General features: G+C 45.0%; 1 protein-coding gene across 3 annotated transcripts in view; it reads right to left on the reverse strand.

Annotated features, from left to right (window-relative positions):
• FAM3D (FAM3 metabolism regulating signaling molecule D) overlaps positions 1-18,141 on the reverse strand; it is a 211,120-nt gene that overhangs the window by 100,821 nt on the left and 92,158 nt on the right. For 2 of the 3 annotated variants that reach the window (XM_068251745.1, XM_068251746.1), the window contains exons 3-5: positions 16,594-16,701; positions 12,466-12,486; positions 5,919-6,045 (exon numbers count right to left, since the gene is read on the reverse strand). In XM_068251745.1, the coding sequence (XP_068107846.1) occupies positions 5,919-6,045; positions 12,466-12,486; positions 16,594-16,701 (256 nt within the window). The remainder of the gene's footprint in view (positions 1-5,918; positions 6,046-12,465; positions 12,487-16,593; positions 16,702-18,141) is intronic. The other variant, XM_068251747.1, reaches the window with a different exon arrangement.

An 18,141-nucleotide genomic window follows, 5' to 3' on the forward strand; every position in this document is an offset into this window, starting at 1 on the left:
TACACTGATCACAAAAATTTGGAATATATCGAGGAAGCTAAGAGATTAAGCCCCCGTCAGGCTCGATGGTCTTTGTTCTTCTCGAGGTTCAGATTTATAATTACGTACACTCCAGGTAGCAAGAACATTAAGGCAGATGCCCTGTCCAGATGCTTTGAGCCAGAGACAGCACAACCCTCTACCCCAGAGACCATTGTCCCACAAAGACTAGTTCTAGCAACAACTGAGACATGGAAAGACTGGACGGAGACGTTAGGGCCCTTTCAGCAGGACGTTCTGGAGGGGAAGCCTGAAGGGGTTATGTTTATACCACTGACATTCCGTCTCCAGATCTTACAGATGTTCCACTCACACAGAAATGCGGGACATCCTGGGGCCTCCAGAACACAGGATCTTGTTGCCAGGTGCGCTTGGTGGCCTTCTCTGGCAACAAATTGCAAGGAGTATGTTAGAGAGTGTGCGGTGTGTGCAAAAAGTAAGCCTTCCTCAGAGGCGTATCTAGGGAAAATAGCGCCTATGGCAAGCACTGAAATTGCGCCCCCCCCATAACACCAGATAAAACACTCTTTCACTTACCTGGGGCCTCCACAATCTTGTAGTTTCCTCGCTGACCTACTGGTCCTCATCCTTGGTCCGCTGTGGCCCAGTAAGGTGTGTGATTTAGCTAAGTCGTGCAATAATGCCCATGCACTAGCCTGGCGGCATGCCTCCTGTGGCTAGGAGCATTCTGCACCTGTACATAGCGCTTTACAGGAGTGCAATCAAAGTGCTTCGCCCACCAAGCCAACACATGCACAGTAGTGTACACAGTTTACAGGGCCACACAACGAATCAAGGATGAGGTCCAGGAGGGCGAGAGAACAACAAGACTTCAGGGCCTGGATTCTGGAAGAAGCCCTAGGTAAGTAAAATACGTCACATGAACAATCATTATTTTCAACGGCAAGGAACCTTAGGACACACACATTTACAATTTCCATACTACAGCAGGCTCCTGCTTTCCCACATTTCAGTAGTTCTTACAAACTTCCATCCATTCTACAGCAGGCCACTGCAGGGCTTACCCACAGAATTTCATTTCTTCTGGGAAAATCCCAGAAGAACTTATGGGAAAGCAGTGGCCTGCTGTAGAATGGATGGAAATTGTAAGAATTAAAATGTGGTGAAGCCTGGGCCGGGCCTGCTATAGCATGGAAATGTTAACTTAAAGAGAACCCGAGGTGGGATTTAATTATTCTAGTGGGGCACAGAGGCTGGTTGGGCACACTAACACCAGCCTCTGTTGCCCCATGGTGTGCCTCCAAGACCCCCCTGCGCGCCGCTATACCCCTCGCAGTGCTGGCGACACACAGCGTATCGCCAGCACAATGTTTACCTCTGCCTGTCTCCAATCAGCGGGAGGGAAGTGACGCGGGCGGGTAGCGCCGATACGGAGGAGGCGGGGGAGCGGCGCTAACAGACAATCAGAGGTAAACATTGTGTTGGCGACACTCTGTGTGTCGCCAGCACTGCGGGGGGTAAAGCGGCGCGCAGGGGGGTCCTGGAGGCACACCATGGGGCAACAGAGGCTGGTGTTAGTGTGCACAACCATCCTCTGTGCCCCACTAGCATAAGTAAATCCCACCTCGGGTTCTCTTTAAATAAAATGTGGGACAGTGGGAAAGTAGTGGCCAGCTGCTGCTGTTGCAGAACAGATTTTATAATAATGGGTTGCAGTTTATCTCTAATTATCTAATTTCTAACTTAGCTTCAGCTCTGAAAGCAAATGGTAATTGGTAAGCTGCCCTGTGTTTATAAGGGCCAGTCCAGTAGCCCCAGTAGTAAATAAATCAAACAATAAACAGTTAAACCTGTGGAAGCAAATAGTTTTTAGTACACAGTGTGGTGATCCAAATGACTTCTGTGTGCAACAAAAGTTTTGACTGATGGTGGGTGTGAGTATAAAGTACCTGCAGCCAGGGGACAGTGATGAGAGGGGGATATCAATCAGCCCAATCACTAGTGAAGTGAAGCCTCGCAGACAGCCGCTGTGCAGATAATTACAGGCTACATGCTGGGCTGGTATATGACACGTTATCCTGATTCCTGCATCAGCCTTCTCAAACTTCAGCAAGTCTTTGCACAGTCCAGCGGGGGAAGGAGCTGACGTCAGATGGTCTGCTCTGTCCTGCCCTGCGTTCCACTGCTTGTCTTTCGGGCTTCCTGGAGACAGGAGGGAGGAAGGGAGACTGTGCAGACTGTGCTTGAAGTTGCGGATGTTGCCAGGGCAACGAGAGTAGCTACAGGATTCCACCCGACACTGTAAGTGTGTCAGACCTCTCCTCCGGGCAGGGCAGCATAGCGCTAACAGCGCTGGCAGCCGCAGATCATAGGAGGAAGGAGCATGAGGAGGTGCTCTGACCTGAGGGAGGGGGGTGATTTATTTGGTCAGAGATGCGCCCCCCCCCTCCAGGTGAGTGGCAAGGGGCGCCTATAGCAGGTGCCCCATGTGCATGTCTGTAAATACGCCTCTGGCCTTCCTGGCTGACACCTGTGGGAACGTTGCAGCCCTTGCCCACCCCGAGTGAGCCATGGACCCACCTGTCCATGGATTTTGTGGGTGAGCTTCCCAGGTCTGAGGGCATGTTAGTCATTTGGGTGGTAGTCGACCGCTTTAGTAAAATGGCCCATTTTATGCCCTTGAAAGGACTCCCCTCGGCCCAGGAGTTGGCCGATTTGTTCATCATCCACGTTTTCCGATTGCATGGCATTCCGGAAAACATTGTGTCAGATCGGGGAGTCCAATTTGTTTCGAGATTTTGGAGGGCATTTTGTCACCAAATGGGCAGGGAACTGTCATTTTCATCGGGCTACCACCCACAGACCAATGGTCAGACTGAGAGAGTCAACCAATTATTGGAACAATTCTTGAGGTGTTACGTTGCAGAAGCGCAAAATGATTGAGTCAAGTTTTTGCCCTTCGCAGAATTTGCGCACAATAATTTGAAAAGTTCTTTCACGGGATTCTGTCCATTTCAGATAGTTACTGGGAAGCTGCCCAAATTTTCCCCATTGCCAATCGCTTCCACTCCGTTTCCAGCTCTGGAGGCCTGGCAAAAGTCATTTAAGGACGTGTGGTGGATCGTGAAAAATAATTTGGAGAAGGCGTTTCAAAGTCAGAAAGGTCAAGCTGACAAAAGGCGTTCCTTAGAGTGGAGGTTTCAACCAGGAGACTTAGTCTGGGTGTCCGCACGTCACTTGAACTTGAAACAGCCATTTAGCCAAATTGGGGCCCAGGTTTGTGGGTCCATTTTCAGTAACTAGAAAGATCAACAATGTTACTTATGCCATTAATCTTCCTGCCAGTGCGCATGGCGTAAGATCCTTTCATGTGTCTCTGCTTAAGCCAGCTGTCCATGTGGGTCCCACTCCTCCTCCTCCTGTGATGATAGATGACCAACCTTAGTACGAGGTACAGAAGATTTTAGACTCACGCATAGTTCAGAACTCAGTACAATATCTGGTTCATTGGAAAGGGTATGGTATTGAGGAGAGATCATGGGTACCTGAATGTCGCATGCATGCTGACAATCTGAGAAGGGAATTCCACGCTTTACATCCTGAGAAGCCTGGAAGGAGCTGTCCGGAGTCCACTGCTCAGGGAGGGGGGGGGGTACTGTGAAGAAACACGGAAAAGTCGCCACATGGACGCAGGATGAGGCGGCTGTTTCCACGGCTGACATAGCGGAACGCGGAAAAACCGCCGCGTCTGACACGGTGGTTTGCACGCATAGGCCTGCTACTGACGGTCTGACCAGGCGTGGGGAGGCCACCGCATGTGCACATAGCGGTGCGCCTCGCCCCGCGTGCAGGCCAGCAGAGACATTGCAAAGTGTGACTGGTGTGGCTGGGACTGATAGTCCACACAGGTTCAGAATGACGCGCGCACGCGCTGAGAGGCAGAGTTTATATGACAGCCAGAAGAAGGTCAGCTGACCAAGCTGGTCAGCTGATATCTCCACCACCTTTCATTGGCCCAGCACTTAGGGTGGCGCTGGAGAGCGCTATAGTATATATACTGGGTGCTGGTCATTCTCTGGTTGTCTGTCGTTTCGATCACTACCTGGTAGCACTCAGGCCTTGTCTGTTTCTGTGTTCTAGCATAGTTTTCAAAGGTGTTGGCATCAAGGAGTTCACACCATAGCATTAGAAATATTGTATTGAATTATTTGTTATGACCTTCTGCCTGCTTGACTATTCCTCTGAACTCTGATCTTGTACCTTGCTATTTCTGATATCCTTTTGCCAACCTCTGCTCGTTCCTGGACTCTGTACCTGCCTCCTGATTCTGTACCTCGTTATTCTGATTCTCCGTTACCTGACCCTGCCTGTTATTGGATTCCGTATCTGCCTTCTGATTCTGTACTTTATCTGTCTGTGTGTTGACGACCTGGCTGGCCGACCTCGAGAACTAGCCTTACTGTTAGAGGCAGTTCCCAGATCTGTTAGTGACACCCGCTCATTGGTGTCACTCATGCTCTGTCCTTCCCACATTCTGCTTAGCTCCTCCCCCGGGAGAGTCTAGGCTTACAGAAGGAGCTTTCATCTGTGCAGTATTTCTTACTGCCACTGTACCTACTCCTTAGGTACAGTCCACTGTGTTACTGTTACACCCAATCACTCACTTGTTATCTCAGGTGTCCAGAGGTTAGTAGATATATCTGATTATCGGTGATACTGCAGATCACCAATAATCGGGTATATTCTGTATTCTCGGTGATACTGCAGTTCACCGGTAATCAGACCCTCTCTGTGTTACACCGATCGTTACAAAAAGCTTTGGAGATAGAGCCTTCTATCATACTGCCCCTACACTTTGGAACTCCTTGCCACACCCAATCAAGGATAGCTCCATCCCTTGAAGCATTTAAGTTCAAACTGAAAACCCACCTCTTTAGTCTGGCATTTATGTATTGTATTGTACTTGTTTAGCGCTGGTCACATGAGTGTTGTGTCACATGACCATCATACTGAGGTGATGATCGATGACAGAGGAAGACCACTGTGAGCCACTAGTGTGCATGAAATCTGTAATGATGTAGTCACTAAATAACCGTTCTGCTATTGTCTCCTGCATCCACATGCTAGTTAGTTTTATTTCAGGTCAGGACAATGTTGAGATAACCATACTTTCCTATTTTTTGGGATGAAAAAAGAGGGACACCTTCAAACTGTTTAAATGAAGGACATGTCCTGCCTTGCTTTCAGCCATGAATCAAGAATAAATTACTGTACAAATTCATCAGTAGCATACATTGGAGAATGATTTTGATGCACTTATGCACGTCTCAAATGATATAAACATCAGAAAAAAGAAGAAAACAAAGACCATACTAGAAGAGCACACACTGTAGCTTTGGAAGAGAGATGACATCACATAATTAAAATGTTGCACACACATTTCCAAACTTCTATTAGCTCACTATCATATTCAGTTGCCGAGATCTATGAATAATACCTAAAGGTGACTATTAATGGTACAATTCTGCGGCCAATCAATCGTTGCTGGAATCAATTTTTTTGATCGATTGCATTATTCTGATTGCTTAGTGGGAATTCGGCTGTTAGTAGGCACGATCATTTCCAATCAATTACTGCAGCAATTATAAACAATCAATCAGCCGCAGGCTTGTACTGTTAATAGCCACCTGAAAAAAGATAAATTCAGACCAATTCAGATGGAGATAGGAATATTTGTGTAAAAAAATGTGTCCGATTTTCTGAAAAAGGGACACTGAGTAACTATATAAACAGGATGCACACCAGAAAAAACATTTTGTTTATGAATCTTGTTTTAGTATATACCGGTAGACCATGAGAAGGCTGGTAATGATGTAGATGTCAATGCTTAGATTGAAGTTTAGCAAAATCTCACTTACATTCTGTCCTCCAAGCAGATCGTAGGGCCCACAACACTGGCTGCTCCACTAATGATTTTAAAGGCAAAGTATTTGTCCGGACAGTCTTTCTCATTTCCGCATTTTTTGTGGATTTTTTGTGCAACTGCTGGAAATAATAGAAAAATAATCAGAAGATTTAGTCAGCGTTTGCAAGATATTTATCTGAGCGGCGACCTCCGGCGGTGATGGACGTGTATAGTCGTCCATACCGCTGAGGAGGTTAACCACTTATGGACCACAGGCTTACACCCACCTAGAGACCAGGCTATTTTTTACAATTCAGTGCTGTTCAGTTTTAACAGCTTGCTGCAGAGCCATACAAATTTTCACACAAAGGAATCCCCCCTCCTTTTTCTGCCCACCAACAGAGCTTTCTGTTGGTGGACTCTGATCGCTGCTTCATCTTCTCTCTTTTTTTAATTAATTTAATCGTATTTATTTTGTAAATATAAATGTCTATTTTTTTCTCTCCCCCGAGGACCAATCAGAGCGATCCTCCCTCATAGGCATCAGCCTATGAGAGGGGATCGCATAGCGAGTCGCTCCAGGGGACAGCAAAGTGACAGGACTGTCCCCAGTACAGCACTGCAATAGATCGCAGCGCTGTACAATGTATATAAACAGCAGTCTCGCTGTCTGCTGGCAACGATCGCCGCCGGCAGACTGTTTATGGAGCTCCGCTCCGTCACTCAATCGGGGATGCTTGCGCATCTCCTCCCCCAGGTCAAGTCTTTCGGCGTTAGGCGGTCCTGGTGGAGCCAATCTGTAGCTGCCGATAGGTGTTAGGTGGTCATAGAGTGGTAAAGTAGACCCTGATTTGAAATTAATTGTATGTATTCTGGGGCGTTTCTATCCTTTTTGTCACTCCAGGGAAGAAGTCTTATGTCACCCCCTCCCGGGACAGGGGGAAAGAAGGAGGCACAAGGGGGCACAGAAGGAGGCACAAAGGGACATAGGGAGGCGCAAGGGAGCAGAGGTGGCACAGGTAGAATGAAGAGGCACTTGAAGACAGAAGGAGGCACAAAGGAGGCACAAAGGGAGACAGAAGGAGGAGAGGGGGAATGAAGGAGGAACAGGGGGAAAAGGAAGCACAAGGGGCAAAAGAAGGCATCGGGGACAGAAGGAGGCACAGGGAGGCAGAGGTGGCACATGGGGACAGAAGGAGGCACAAAGGGGGACAGAAGGAGGCACAAAGGAGGAAAGACGATTTGCACAAGGGGGCAGAGGGAGGGGGCAGAGGGAGGGGGAAGAGGTGGCATAGAGAGACACAGTGGCAGCTGCCTGCATCTTGCGCTACTCAGACGCAACAAAAGCAGGTAATAGAACACCCATGGAGGTGGGGCTTAGTCAGTAACGGTGTTCCGTTAGAGATCAGGGCTTAATCCAGGGGCATGGCGCCCCCAGGACCAATGGCCTATGTCTGTAATGCCTCTGAAAAAAGGGACAGTATGTGGCTGTACTGCATATCTACTAAATAGGGCATGAATTAAAGAGAAAGTAATGGCTGATAAAGTCAATTCTTTCATCTCATCAAGCCTTGTCTCTACTTTTGAAAGGAGTACTGGAGTCACCACGATTTTGTTTAATTGGCTAAAAGCAGTCTAAACGCCTTTACTAAAAGCACTGAAAAATGTAGCAATGCCTTCTTAAAACATAATCTAATTGATGGTGTTCACGTCTTCAAAAAGGAATCCTATGATGCATTACTTCAGGGAAGTGGGTGGAGCCCTAAAACCATTCCTTTTTGCACTTGTAGGCCAGGCGTGCAATCTAAAATGAGGGCTTCTGTTGCACCTACAACTTTTAACCACTTTACCCTCACTGGTGCGGATATCTCCGTCCCTTTTTCCATCCTTTCACCCCCAGGGATGGAGATATCCGCACCTCCCGCGCTACCGCCGCTGTCCGCGCTCACGCTCGCTCGTGCGTGCGCTCCCACCACTCGTGCACGCCGCTGCCCGCTCGCACGGAGATCAATGAACGAGAAAAACCATTCCCGTTCGTTGATCTAAGCCCCCAGCAATGAAGCAGCGCGATCATTGTGATTTTCCCAGCCTCATTGTGCTTCCTGTAAACGTACTTCCAGACGCTTACAGGTGGCATATACAAATCACTGTGGCCATCTTAAGGCCAAATAGTAAAACTACACCCTAAAGCATTTTTCATATACACATACATTAGTTTTACGCAATAAATTAACTCATTACCTCCCACACTCCCCAATTTTTTTTTTGTAATTCAAAAAAAAAAAGTACAATAAAAAAAAACATAAATAGTTACCTTAGGGACTGAACTTTTTAAATATTTATGTCAAGAGGGTATAACACTTACTTTATAAACTATGGGCTTGTAATTAGGGATGGATCAAAACTGAAAAAAATGCACCTTTATTTCCAAATAAAATATTGGCGCCAAACATTGTGATAGGGACATAATTTAAACGGTTTTATAACCAGGACAAATGGGCGAATACATTTCATAGGTTTTAATTACAGTAGTATGCATTATTTAAAAACTATAATCGCCGAAAACTGAAAAATAATGATTTTTTCCCACACTTTTTCTTATTTTCCCATTAAAACACATTTAAAATAAAATAATTCTTGGCATAATGTCCCACCTAAAGAAAGCCTAATTGGTGGCGAAAAAACAAGATATAGTTCATTTCATTGCGATAAGTAATAATAACGTTATAGACAAATTAATGGACGGAGCGCTCAAAGGTAAAAATTGCTCTGGTGTTTCAGGGGTAAAACCCCTCAGTGGTGAAGTGGTTAATTGTACTTTTACAGGTACAAGCACAGGCAACTAAAGTAATCAAAGGGGTGGAAGGTCACACTGACCAAGAAAGCTTAGACAAACTGGGTTTATTTGGCTTGGAAAAAAAGTTATGTGACAGGTGACCTAACTGACATGTACATTCAAAAGGCAATATAAAACCTTGGCAAACAATATGTTTATCCCGAGTACATAATCTGTTCATAGAAGAAAACATATTTCACCACCTGTTTAAAAAGGGGTTCTACACAGTAAAAGTGGTTAAGATGTGGAAAATCTGGAAGCAGTGAAAAACGGCGCCAGGCGCTATAAAGATGGCGCCTCATTGAAAATCATTATTAAACGATATTTATCTTTTTATAAAGTTAAAAAATGCCGCCGACCGTCAAAACTTTATTTATCGTTTTAAAACCTGCTTTTTTTGTCCTGCTTGAACGATATTTATCATTTTAAGCCCTACTTTGCTGCCGTTTGGAAAATGTCTGGCCGCCGACTGTAACGTTTAATAGCACAGCCCCCTTAAAAGCTAGAAACACCAAATTTGTAGGTTATGTTAAGAAGAAAATTGGGAACAAGAGGAAAACATTTTTTTTCAAAAAGACCGTATAGTTTTTGAGAAAATCGATTTTAAAATTTTCCTTCTGACCGTGGGAAAATTAAATGCCCGCTGACTTTAGCGGTTAATAGCAAATCCCCTTTAAAGGATACTGCAGCCGAAAGGCTGCGGAGAGATAAAACCTGCAATGTGTAGGGAAAGAAAAGGACATACTCACCGCTCCCCTCGCTCCCTGCCGTCGGGTCCTACTCGTCAGCCACAGCTCCCGGTACTGGCCGACTCTCCTGACCCCTGACCCGGACATACTGAGCCGCGCATGCGCAGTATGTCCTGTAATCTTCGCTTCTGGCGTCGCATCATGACACCAAAAGTACGGACACTACCCCGCCTCCTGCGTTTGCACTCCAGCGGCTCCACTATAAAGCTAGCAGGCGGCGGGGGAGTGTCCGTACTTCTGGCATCATGATGCGACGTCAGAAGCGAAGATTACAGGACCTACTGCGCATGCGCGGTGCAGTATCGGGAGCTGTGGCTGACAAGCGGGACCCGACGGCAGGGAGCGAGGGAAGCGGTGAGTATGTCCTTTTCTTTCCCTACACATTGCAGGTTTTATCTCTCCGCAGCCTTTCGGCTGCAGTATCCTTTAAATGCCAGAAACACCAAATGTGTAGGGAATGTTAAGAAGAACAGTGGGAACAAGAAGATTTTTTTTTTCTCAAAAAGACCTTATACTTTTTGAGAAAATCGATTTTAAAATTTCAAAGAAAAAAAAGGATACATTTAAATGCCGTAATGACAGTTCTTAGGGAAACAATTCCCGCCGACTTTAGCAGTTAATAGCAAAGGCCCCTTAAATCCTAGCAACACCAAATTTGCAACATATGTTAAAAAAATAGTGGGAAACAATATTTAAAAAAAAAATATTTAATTTTTTTTTTTAATGTTCAGAGTGTGAGAATTTTTTTTAAAAATGGCGTGGGGTCCCCCCTCTGGAGGCTTTGTAACCCCTTGTCTCCCATGCAGACTGGGATAGCCAGAATGCGGAGCCCTGGCCGACTGGTGCTACGCACCCTGAGCTATACCAGCCCGCATGGGGGGGTTCATGGTGGCATCTGGGAGTCACCTTGGAACCCAGATGCCTGCCCCTTCCCAGGAGAAATGAGTATAGGGGTACAAATTACCCCTTACCCATTTCCATAAAGGGTTAAATGAAATAAAAATGCAACAACGAGAAAAGTCCTTTAATGTTCTTAATTAACCAGAAATATTTACCTGTGCCTTTAAGAAAAAGTTCCCACGCCAATATCCTCGGGAAAGCTCCCACGCTATAATCTGGTATGTCCCATGAAGACAGTATGCTCTATCTTGCGATCTTCAGAAATACTTACCTGCACCTGAAGAAAAAATTCCCACGCCAATATCCTAGGGAAAGGTCCCACGCTATAATCTGTTATGTCCCACGAAGACAGAATCCTCTATCTTGCGATCTTCAGAAATACTTGCCTGTACCGTTAAGAAAAAATTCCCAAGCCAATATCCTTTGGAAAGGTCCCACGCTATAATCTGTTATGTCCCACGAAGACAGTATTCTCTATCTTGCGATCTTCAGAAAAATGTAGCTGTACCTTTAAGAAAAAATTCCCACGCCAATATCCTTGGGTCCCACAAAGACAGTATCCTCTATCTTGCGATCTTCAGAAATACTTACCTGTACCGTAAGAAAAAATTCCCACGCCAATTTTCCCACGGCAATATCCTCTATCTTGCGATCTTCTGTTAGATGTTGATTGAAGATCTCTGTGCGCACCCGACACAACACACGCTGCCCCCGCCGAACTGCTCTCAGCTATAGTATAGCTGAGAGCAAAAAGCATCTTTACATTTTGGCTCCAATGCTCCCCATTGGTTCCTTAACAGACCAATGGGGATACTTAGTATAGCTGAGAGCGCGTCTATGCAGATGCATTACCGCAGGCTCCCGCTGCCCTCCCTGCCTCTCTCCCGCTTCCCTCCCTGCCTCTCTCCCAGATGCCGCCCGCAATGAACCCCCCCAGGGAGTCATCGCCCCCACCTCCTCCTGGAGGTGGGGAATAGCCCCTTGTCCATGGATTGGACAAGGGCTCTGAGGGGGAGGGGAAGGCTTGGCCGCCCCTCTCCCCCGGAGCCCCCCCATACCATGGACCATGCGGGCTGGTATAGCGCAGGGTGCGAATCCCCAGTTGGCCAGTTGGCTGGGACTCCGCATTCTGGCTATCCCAGCCTGCATGGGGGACAGGGGGTTACAGAGCCTCCAGAGAGGGGGACCCCATGTCGTTTTTTTTTAAAAATGTGCTATCAACTTTTTTTTTATGTTCAGATGGTGGGAAATTAAAAAAAAAAAGGACGAGGGGGTTCCCCCTCTGGAGGCTCTGTAACCCCTTGTCTCCCATGCAGGCTGGGATAGCCAGAATGAGGAGCCCTGGCCAACTGGGGTTCGCACCCTGAGCTATACCAGCCCACATGGTCCATGGTATGGGGGGGCACCGGGTGAGAGGGCGGTCAAGCCTTCCCCTCCTCCCCCCAAGCCCTTGTCCAATCCATGGACAAGGGGCTCTTCCCAACCTCCGGTGCCCCAGGAGGAGATGGGGGCGACGACTCCCTGGGGGGGTTCATGGCGACATCTGGGCGTCCCCAGATGCCCACCCCCTCCCAGGAGAAATGAGTATAGGACCCATTTCCACAAAGGGTTAAATAAAATTAAAACTTCCAGCATGAGCAGAAATGTGTCTGCACAGCCACGGCTTGGGGCATAACTAGAGGGGAGCAGCCCCTGCGACTGCAGGGGGCCCAGAGGTGTGGGGGGGCCCCAACTACTAACTTTCCCTTTTTCTGACACTCCAGATCAGGTGTTTTTGTGGCTACACTTGTTATGGGTGTGATGGCCACACTTGTTTTATGACCCTTGTTAGATGGGTCACCAGGCTGTGAGGATCACCAACGGGAGGCAAAGAAAGGGTTGTGCACATTAAGGAGCCCCATCAAAGTTTTGCTGGGGGGCCGCATGATTTGCAGTCTCGCTCCTGGCTACGGTCATCACTTCTGTGTAACAACTAAAGCTATATTTCACATATAGTTTAGTTTCTAAAAAGTTATATTTGTGACATTTCTCAGTGACAGAAACATAGCTTGCATAAGAAATAAAGCCGCACTTACCTTTGATTTCTAGTGACCTACCTGAATGAAAAAAAAAAAAAAAGGACTTAATATTAGTTTTCCAGATATAGTCAGCGTATATCTAGTACTGTTTCTAGTTGTTGTTTTTTTATTTCTGATTAAGCTATTTGTCAACAAGTAACATATAAGTTCTAATCACTTACACACATCCATCATCATGTATACAAGACTTCTCACAAGCCTCTGCCCTACTCTGTAATTTGCTTACACATCCCTCATTTTCCAACCCTTGAAACCTTTAGGCCAGGTTCACACTGTACTGAATAAAAAACAAGAAGTTTTAAACCAGGATGATACCATTTATTGGCTAACTAAAAGATGAATAAAAATAAGCAAGCTTTCGGCCTTTCAGCCTTCGTCTGGCTTATATCCTGTTCAGGATATAAGCCAGACGAAGGCTGAAAGGCCGAAAGCTTGCTTATTTTAAGCAAGCTTTCGGCCTTTCAGCCTTCGTCTGGCTTATATCCTGTTCAGGATATAAGCCAGACGAAGGCTGAAAGGCCGAAAGCTTGCTTATTTTTATTCATCTTTTAGTTAGCCAATAAATGGTATCATCCTGGTTTAAAACTTCTTGCTTTTACTGATGGCTAACACGGTACAATACCCTACTGCTACTGAATAAAAAACGGATCCTGTAAAATCTGATCCATTTTCCATTTCAAACAGATCAGCTTGGTACAATGTCATTATTGTTTTTCAGTTCTGTTTTGCATCGCCATTCTCTCAGTACACTTGTTGCTGTCACATTCGGCTCGGGTTCACAGCATGGGAGAAGCGCCGGTATAGAGACTGGAGCCCCAGCAGAAGCACTGAGGCTCCTCATTGGACAGCAACAGACCAATGGGAATCATCTCTCTAACCGGGGAGGAGTCTCATTAGTCTGTTGCAATCCAGTGGAAGCCTGATGCTTTTGATGGGGGCTCGGATCTCTATTTCGGCGCTTTTTCCATGTAGTGGACCGAGTACCGGTACGGCAGAGGACCCATAGGCTACCACTGATTTTGTTGGCATCCGCTTCGTGTGACCTATCTGGAATCATTGTGCAGGACTCATACATGAATCCTTATTTAGTGCAGTGTGAACTCGGCCTAGAACACATTGTTAAAACTTACATTTTCAGACAAGCATACAATCTAACCTAGGCCACTTCCTTTCAGTCTCTGGACTTTTCCTTTCTGAATATAATCTAAAAATGCTTCACCTCTGCATACACAATTTACTTATTGTCTCGCCTCTTGTTTCTTCCCTAGGCCTTTAAAGTAGATCCAAGATAAACTTTTACTCATTGCATAGTTGTGTTCCTTTCATATAGTTTATAGGGCATTCCTCAAGCCAAATACTTTTTGTTTTGTTTTGTTTTAATACTCTAATTCCCTATAAACTAAACAAGCCTCGCCCACAGCTCCTTCAGTGCCTTGGCACACTGAGAGCCATGTAGCAAGGGTTAATGGGAGCCAAGTCTGGGCAGGAGGAGGAGGTGTTACCAGCCAGAGATTTCAGAGGCAGAGGGGAGGTGGAAATAGGAGAGGGGGTAAAGTTTTCACAGGCTGAGGGGTGGAGATGCAGGCATGTTTGCCTATGTAATGTGACAAGCAGAACATGGCTGCTGTCATTGTATCACAGGAAGAAATAATCATATACTGGTGAAGCTGCTTGTAGCTAGATTTGCTGTGCAAACTATCTAAACTTTAGATAAGATATATAGACAAGTTACTTGTTAAAGTTAGTTTTTCATCTCGGATCCGCTTTAAATGGTAAGCTCTCAAAGGCAGGGTTCTCCCCCTTGTGTTTACTGTGCATTGCTTTACTGTGTTTATTATACATTGCTTTATTCTGGTAATAACAATATACTGGTCTTTGTAGCATTAATGATGAATCTTATGTTATAATGGACTGCATGGCTGCTTTAAAGCAAACAGAATACAAAAAAGCTATTACACTCCAGTGCCCTACATTTTAACTCTGCATACACAAGTACAAGGATTGTCGCCTGGGAGGGATGGGGACTTAATCCCTAGGACAACAATTCATGGCTGAGGACTTGATCCCTCGGACAACAATGCATGGCTGAGGCTCCACAGACATCATGGCTTCAAGCCAGTGGGGAGGAAGAACAATGACCAGGGCTTGGCCAAGTCAATCTGCCAGGCTGAATGATGGCTTAGGCACAGAGGGAGGTCAAGGGCACTGTACACAAGCTAGATTCTTGGCAGAGGCAGGCTGGACTAGCTGCCTCTGCCTGGGCGAAGAACCATCTAGCATGTGTACAAGACTTTAGAAAGGCTCTCTGGGAAACAGGAAGGAATTTGGTTTTCTCCCAGACACCCCTAGGGTATCTGCAGTTTGGTGTCAAGACCCTCCTAGGTTTGTTTTAAAATCTATAAGTTCTGTGGACTCCACAGCCAATCAAAACAGTTCTTTAATGTGTCTTACTGCATAATGAAAACTAAAGTCTGACTGTCAAAGATTATGCACCTGGGTGTTCTTTTTACATCCTTATGATTTAGCAATTATTATATATTATTCATAAAACACCACTGTATTTAATAGCACTGTACAGGGTAGAATGACCACATTGATGCATAACAATACTTTGATAAAAGTTATTACATTAGAAAAATCTAACAGTACAATTATATAAACACACAAATAAGTAATACAAAGTATAATAACAAACAACAATCTGGTGCACACTAAGGCAGAACCATTACACAAGAAACAATAGATGGAGAGCCCTGCCCTTAGGAGCCTAGAGGAGAGAGGTTTGGGAAAACACTAAGTAAGGTGACACAACTGTAGGTGAGGGGCAGCTGGTAACATATCAGATTTCTTGCAGGTAATGGGAGGGGAGGTGTAGACATAGACATATCTGGGTGGTGCTTTTTACAAATGATATGCTTACTGAAAGTAATGCATGTTATGCTACTCTTGAGGCGATATGTAACATGATGAGATAAAGATGTGTATGTACAGTACAAAATATATTAATAACCAGGCTGTTTTACTTGATTTATTTTGCTGAAAGAGTTAATTTTTAGGCAAGGAAGGGTCAGCTTTTTTCTTGTTGGTACCTTGTGGGGAATGTGGCAAACATCACTGATAAGCAAATTACAGCCATAAAAGTTTTCCTGGCAGAATACAACTTTTGAGGGGAGGGAGATATAAAATACATGAACTACTGACCTTTTTCTAACTGTGGAACAGTTAAAGGAATACTATCAATACCCAAGTGTTCTAAAATGACAATGTACAAATAATGTCTAAGTAGCTGTGTAAACATTTTCCTACTTTTCATGTTAAATATCAGAGGCAAAAGCTGTAATTTATTGAGGATAGGATTTAGCTATATTAGGACAAATCAATTGCAGAAGGGGTGTCTGCTTCAATGCACAGCCAGATTTGCATATCAGACTACAGAAAGCAAATATCAAACATATCAAACTCTGAAAGCAAAAACAGTATGAAAAGCTGTGACAATTAGTTACATTTCCTCTGCTCTCTTCAGACACGTCAGTCAGAAACACAGGACACAGAAGCTGCAGCTGTTGGGAGCTTTCTCTCTGTCATACACAGAGCTACACATAGAGTTAACTGATCAAGTGTGAGGGGAATTTCCCCTCTCCTCATGGCTCAGTCTGCCCTCAGTTTTGGCGTCAGTAAAGTTTGAAAGTATTTTGATAACAGTAAACAAAGAAGTTGCTACTAAAATGTATACACCAGTACTTAGCAGCACTTCCCAAACAATTCCTGTGTCAATTGAAAAAAATATGTGAATCGATAGTATTCCTTTAAATATTAAATCTACTTTATAAATGTTAAAATATAAAAGAAAACTATGGAATACTTAAAATAATAATTTTTAGGAGTAAGAGGATTAATATCATTGTTTAACTCATCAGTTTATTTTCACCCCGGGTTCACTTTAAGTCTCAAAGCAAGACAGATGTGTTGCTCTAGACAGTTCCAGAAGAGAGGTGAAATGAACAAAGTTCCTAATGAATTATGCCACCTCCCATAAACCAGGGGGAGAGGGTAAAAAAAAGGAAGATCCTTTAGATAATTTTATAAATAATTTTCACAACAGTTATAATGTTATTTGCAGCTTACCAAATATGCTCCCAATATTACCGCCTTTCCACTTTGTGGCAAGTATAGTTTCTGCGAAATACCACGTTGATAGTAGTGTGAACAAAATCACCACAATTCGTATAATACCTGTACAAAACAGAGGTACAGTCAAGCAAAGTAAGGGGGCGGAGTTTAGGAAAACAACAGCAGTCATATTTCCTTATTTGACATTAGTTCAGCTTTATAGAGCCTCTAACGTTTAAATTCATACTTTATATGCGTACATGCAAAAAGGGCATCGGGAAGAAAGGGCGCCTGGTGTAAACGTTAATCTGAAATATCATTTATAAAACAATTATATTTTAATATTTTGTTTAGAATAATGTTTTACAAATTCAAATCATTAAATAATGTCTATGAAATGTTGTATTGGTAAAACACTATTCTCTGTAATTATAGATGGAAAATTACAATAACGTTTGTAAATTCACAATGATGATTATAATTGTTTAAGAACTGTTTGTTATTTATTTCTTTTTTATGATTTAACCAGATCATGATCCAAAAACATATCTTTATGTTTAAAGGGACTCCGAGCTCATCTAAAAAATAAAAGTTGTACTCACCAGGGGCTTTCTCCAGCCCAGTGCTGGTCGGGAGGTCCCACGCCGGCGTCCTGGCTCCTCTCCTTCTCCCCGCTCCGGAATGGCTGACAGGCCGCAGCCCGGGCGACACTCTCCCGAGTGTCGGGCTGCTTCTTCCTCATATGACGCGGATTACGTCACACGCCGGCCGCCTCGCGTCATCACGGTGGCCGGCGTGAAAGTACTGCGCATGCGCGATTAAAGCGCGCATGCGCAGTACTTTCACGCCGGCCGCCGTGATGACGCGAGGCGGCCGGCGTGTGACGTAATCCGCGTCATATGCGGAAGGAGCAGCCCGACACTCGGGAGAGTGTCGCCCGGGCTGCGGCCTGTCAGCCATTCCGGAGCGGGGAGAAGGAGAGGAGCCAGGACGCCGGCGTGGGACCTCCCGACCAGCACTGGGCTGGAGAAAGCCCCTGGTGAGTACAACTTTTATTTTTTTGTTGAGCTCGGAGTCACTTTAATACTACTATAAAGTTTCTAAACAATATTTTGTAACAATTTTTATTATCAAATTGATAAGCCTTTAAAAAAGGCATTTAGTACAGAGTAAAACTTAATTCACATATTTCAAAAAATCAAATCATAAAAAAATATAAGTACGTAAGTAGTATGTATGTAGTAAAACATTAGTAAATATTACTAACATTTTACTACAACTAAACCTAACCTTATTCTCACACAGAACCCTCCCTCTACCTATTTCCAATCCTTAGACCCCCCTGGTGGTGCCTAAACCTAAGACCCCCCTGGTGGTGCCTAACCCTAAGACCCCTGGTGGTGCCTAACCCTAAGACCCCCCTAGTGGTGCCTAACCCTAAGATCCCCCTGGTGGTGCCTAACCTTAAGACCCCCCTGGTGGTGCCTGACCCTAAATCTCCCCTGGTGGTGCCTAACCCTAAATCTCCCTTAGTGGTGCCTAACCCTAAGACCCCCCCCCGGT

This window comes from Hyperolius riggenbachi, chromosome 9 (genome assembly GCF_040937935.1).
Source record: "Hyperolius riggenbachi isolate aHypRig1 chromosome 9, aHypRig1.pri, whole genome shotgun sequence".
In the NCBI taxonomy this organism is placed as follows: Eukaryota; Metazoa; Chordata; class Amphibia; order Anura; family Hyperoliidae; genus Hyperolius; species Hyperolius riggenbachi.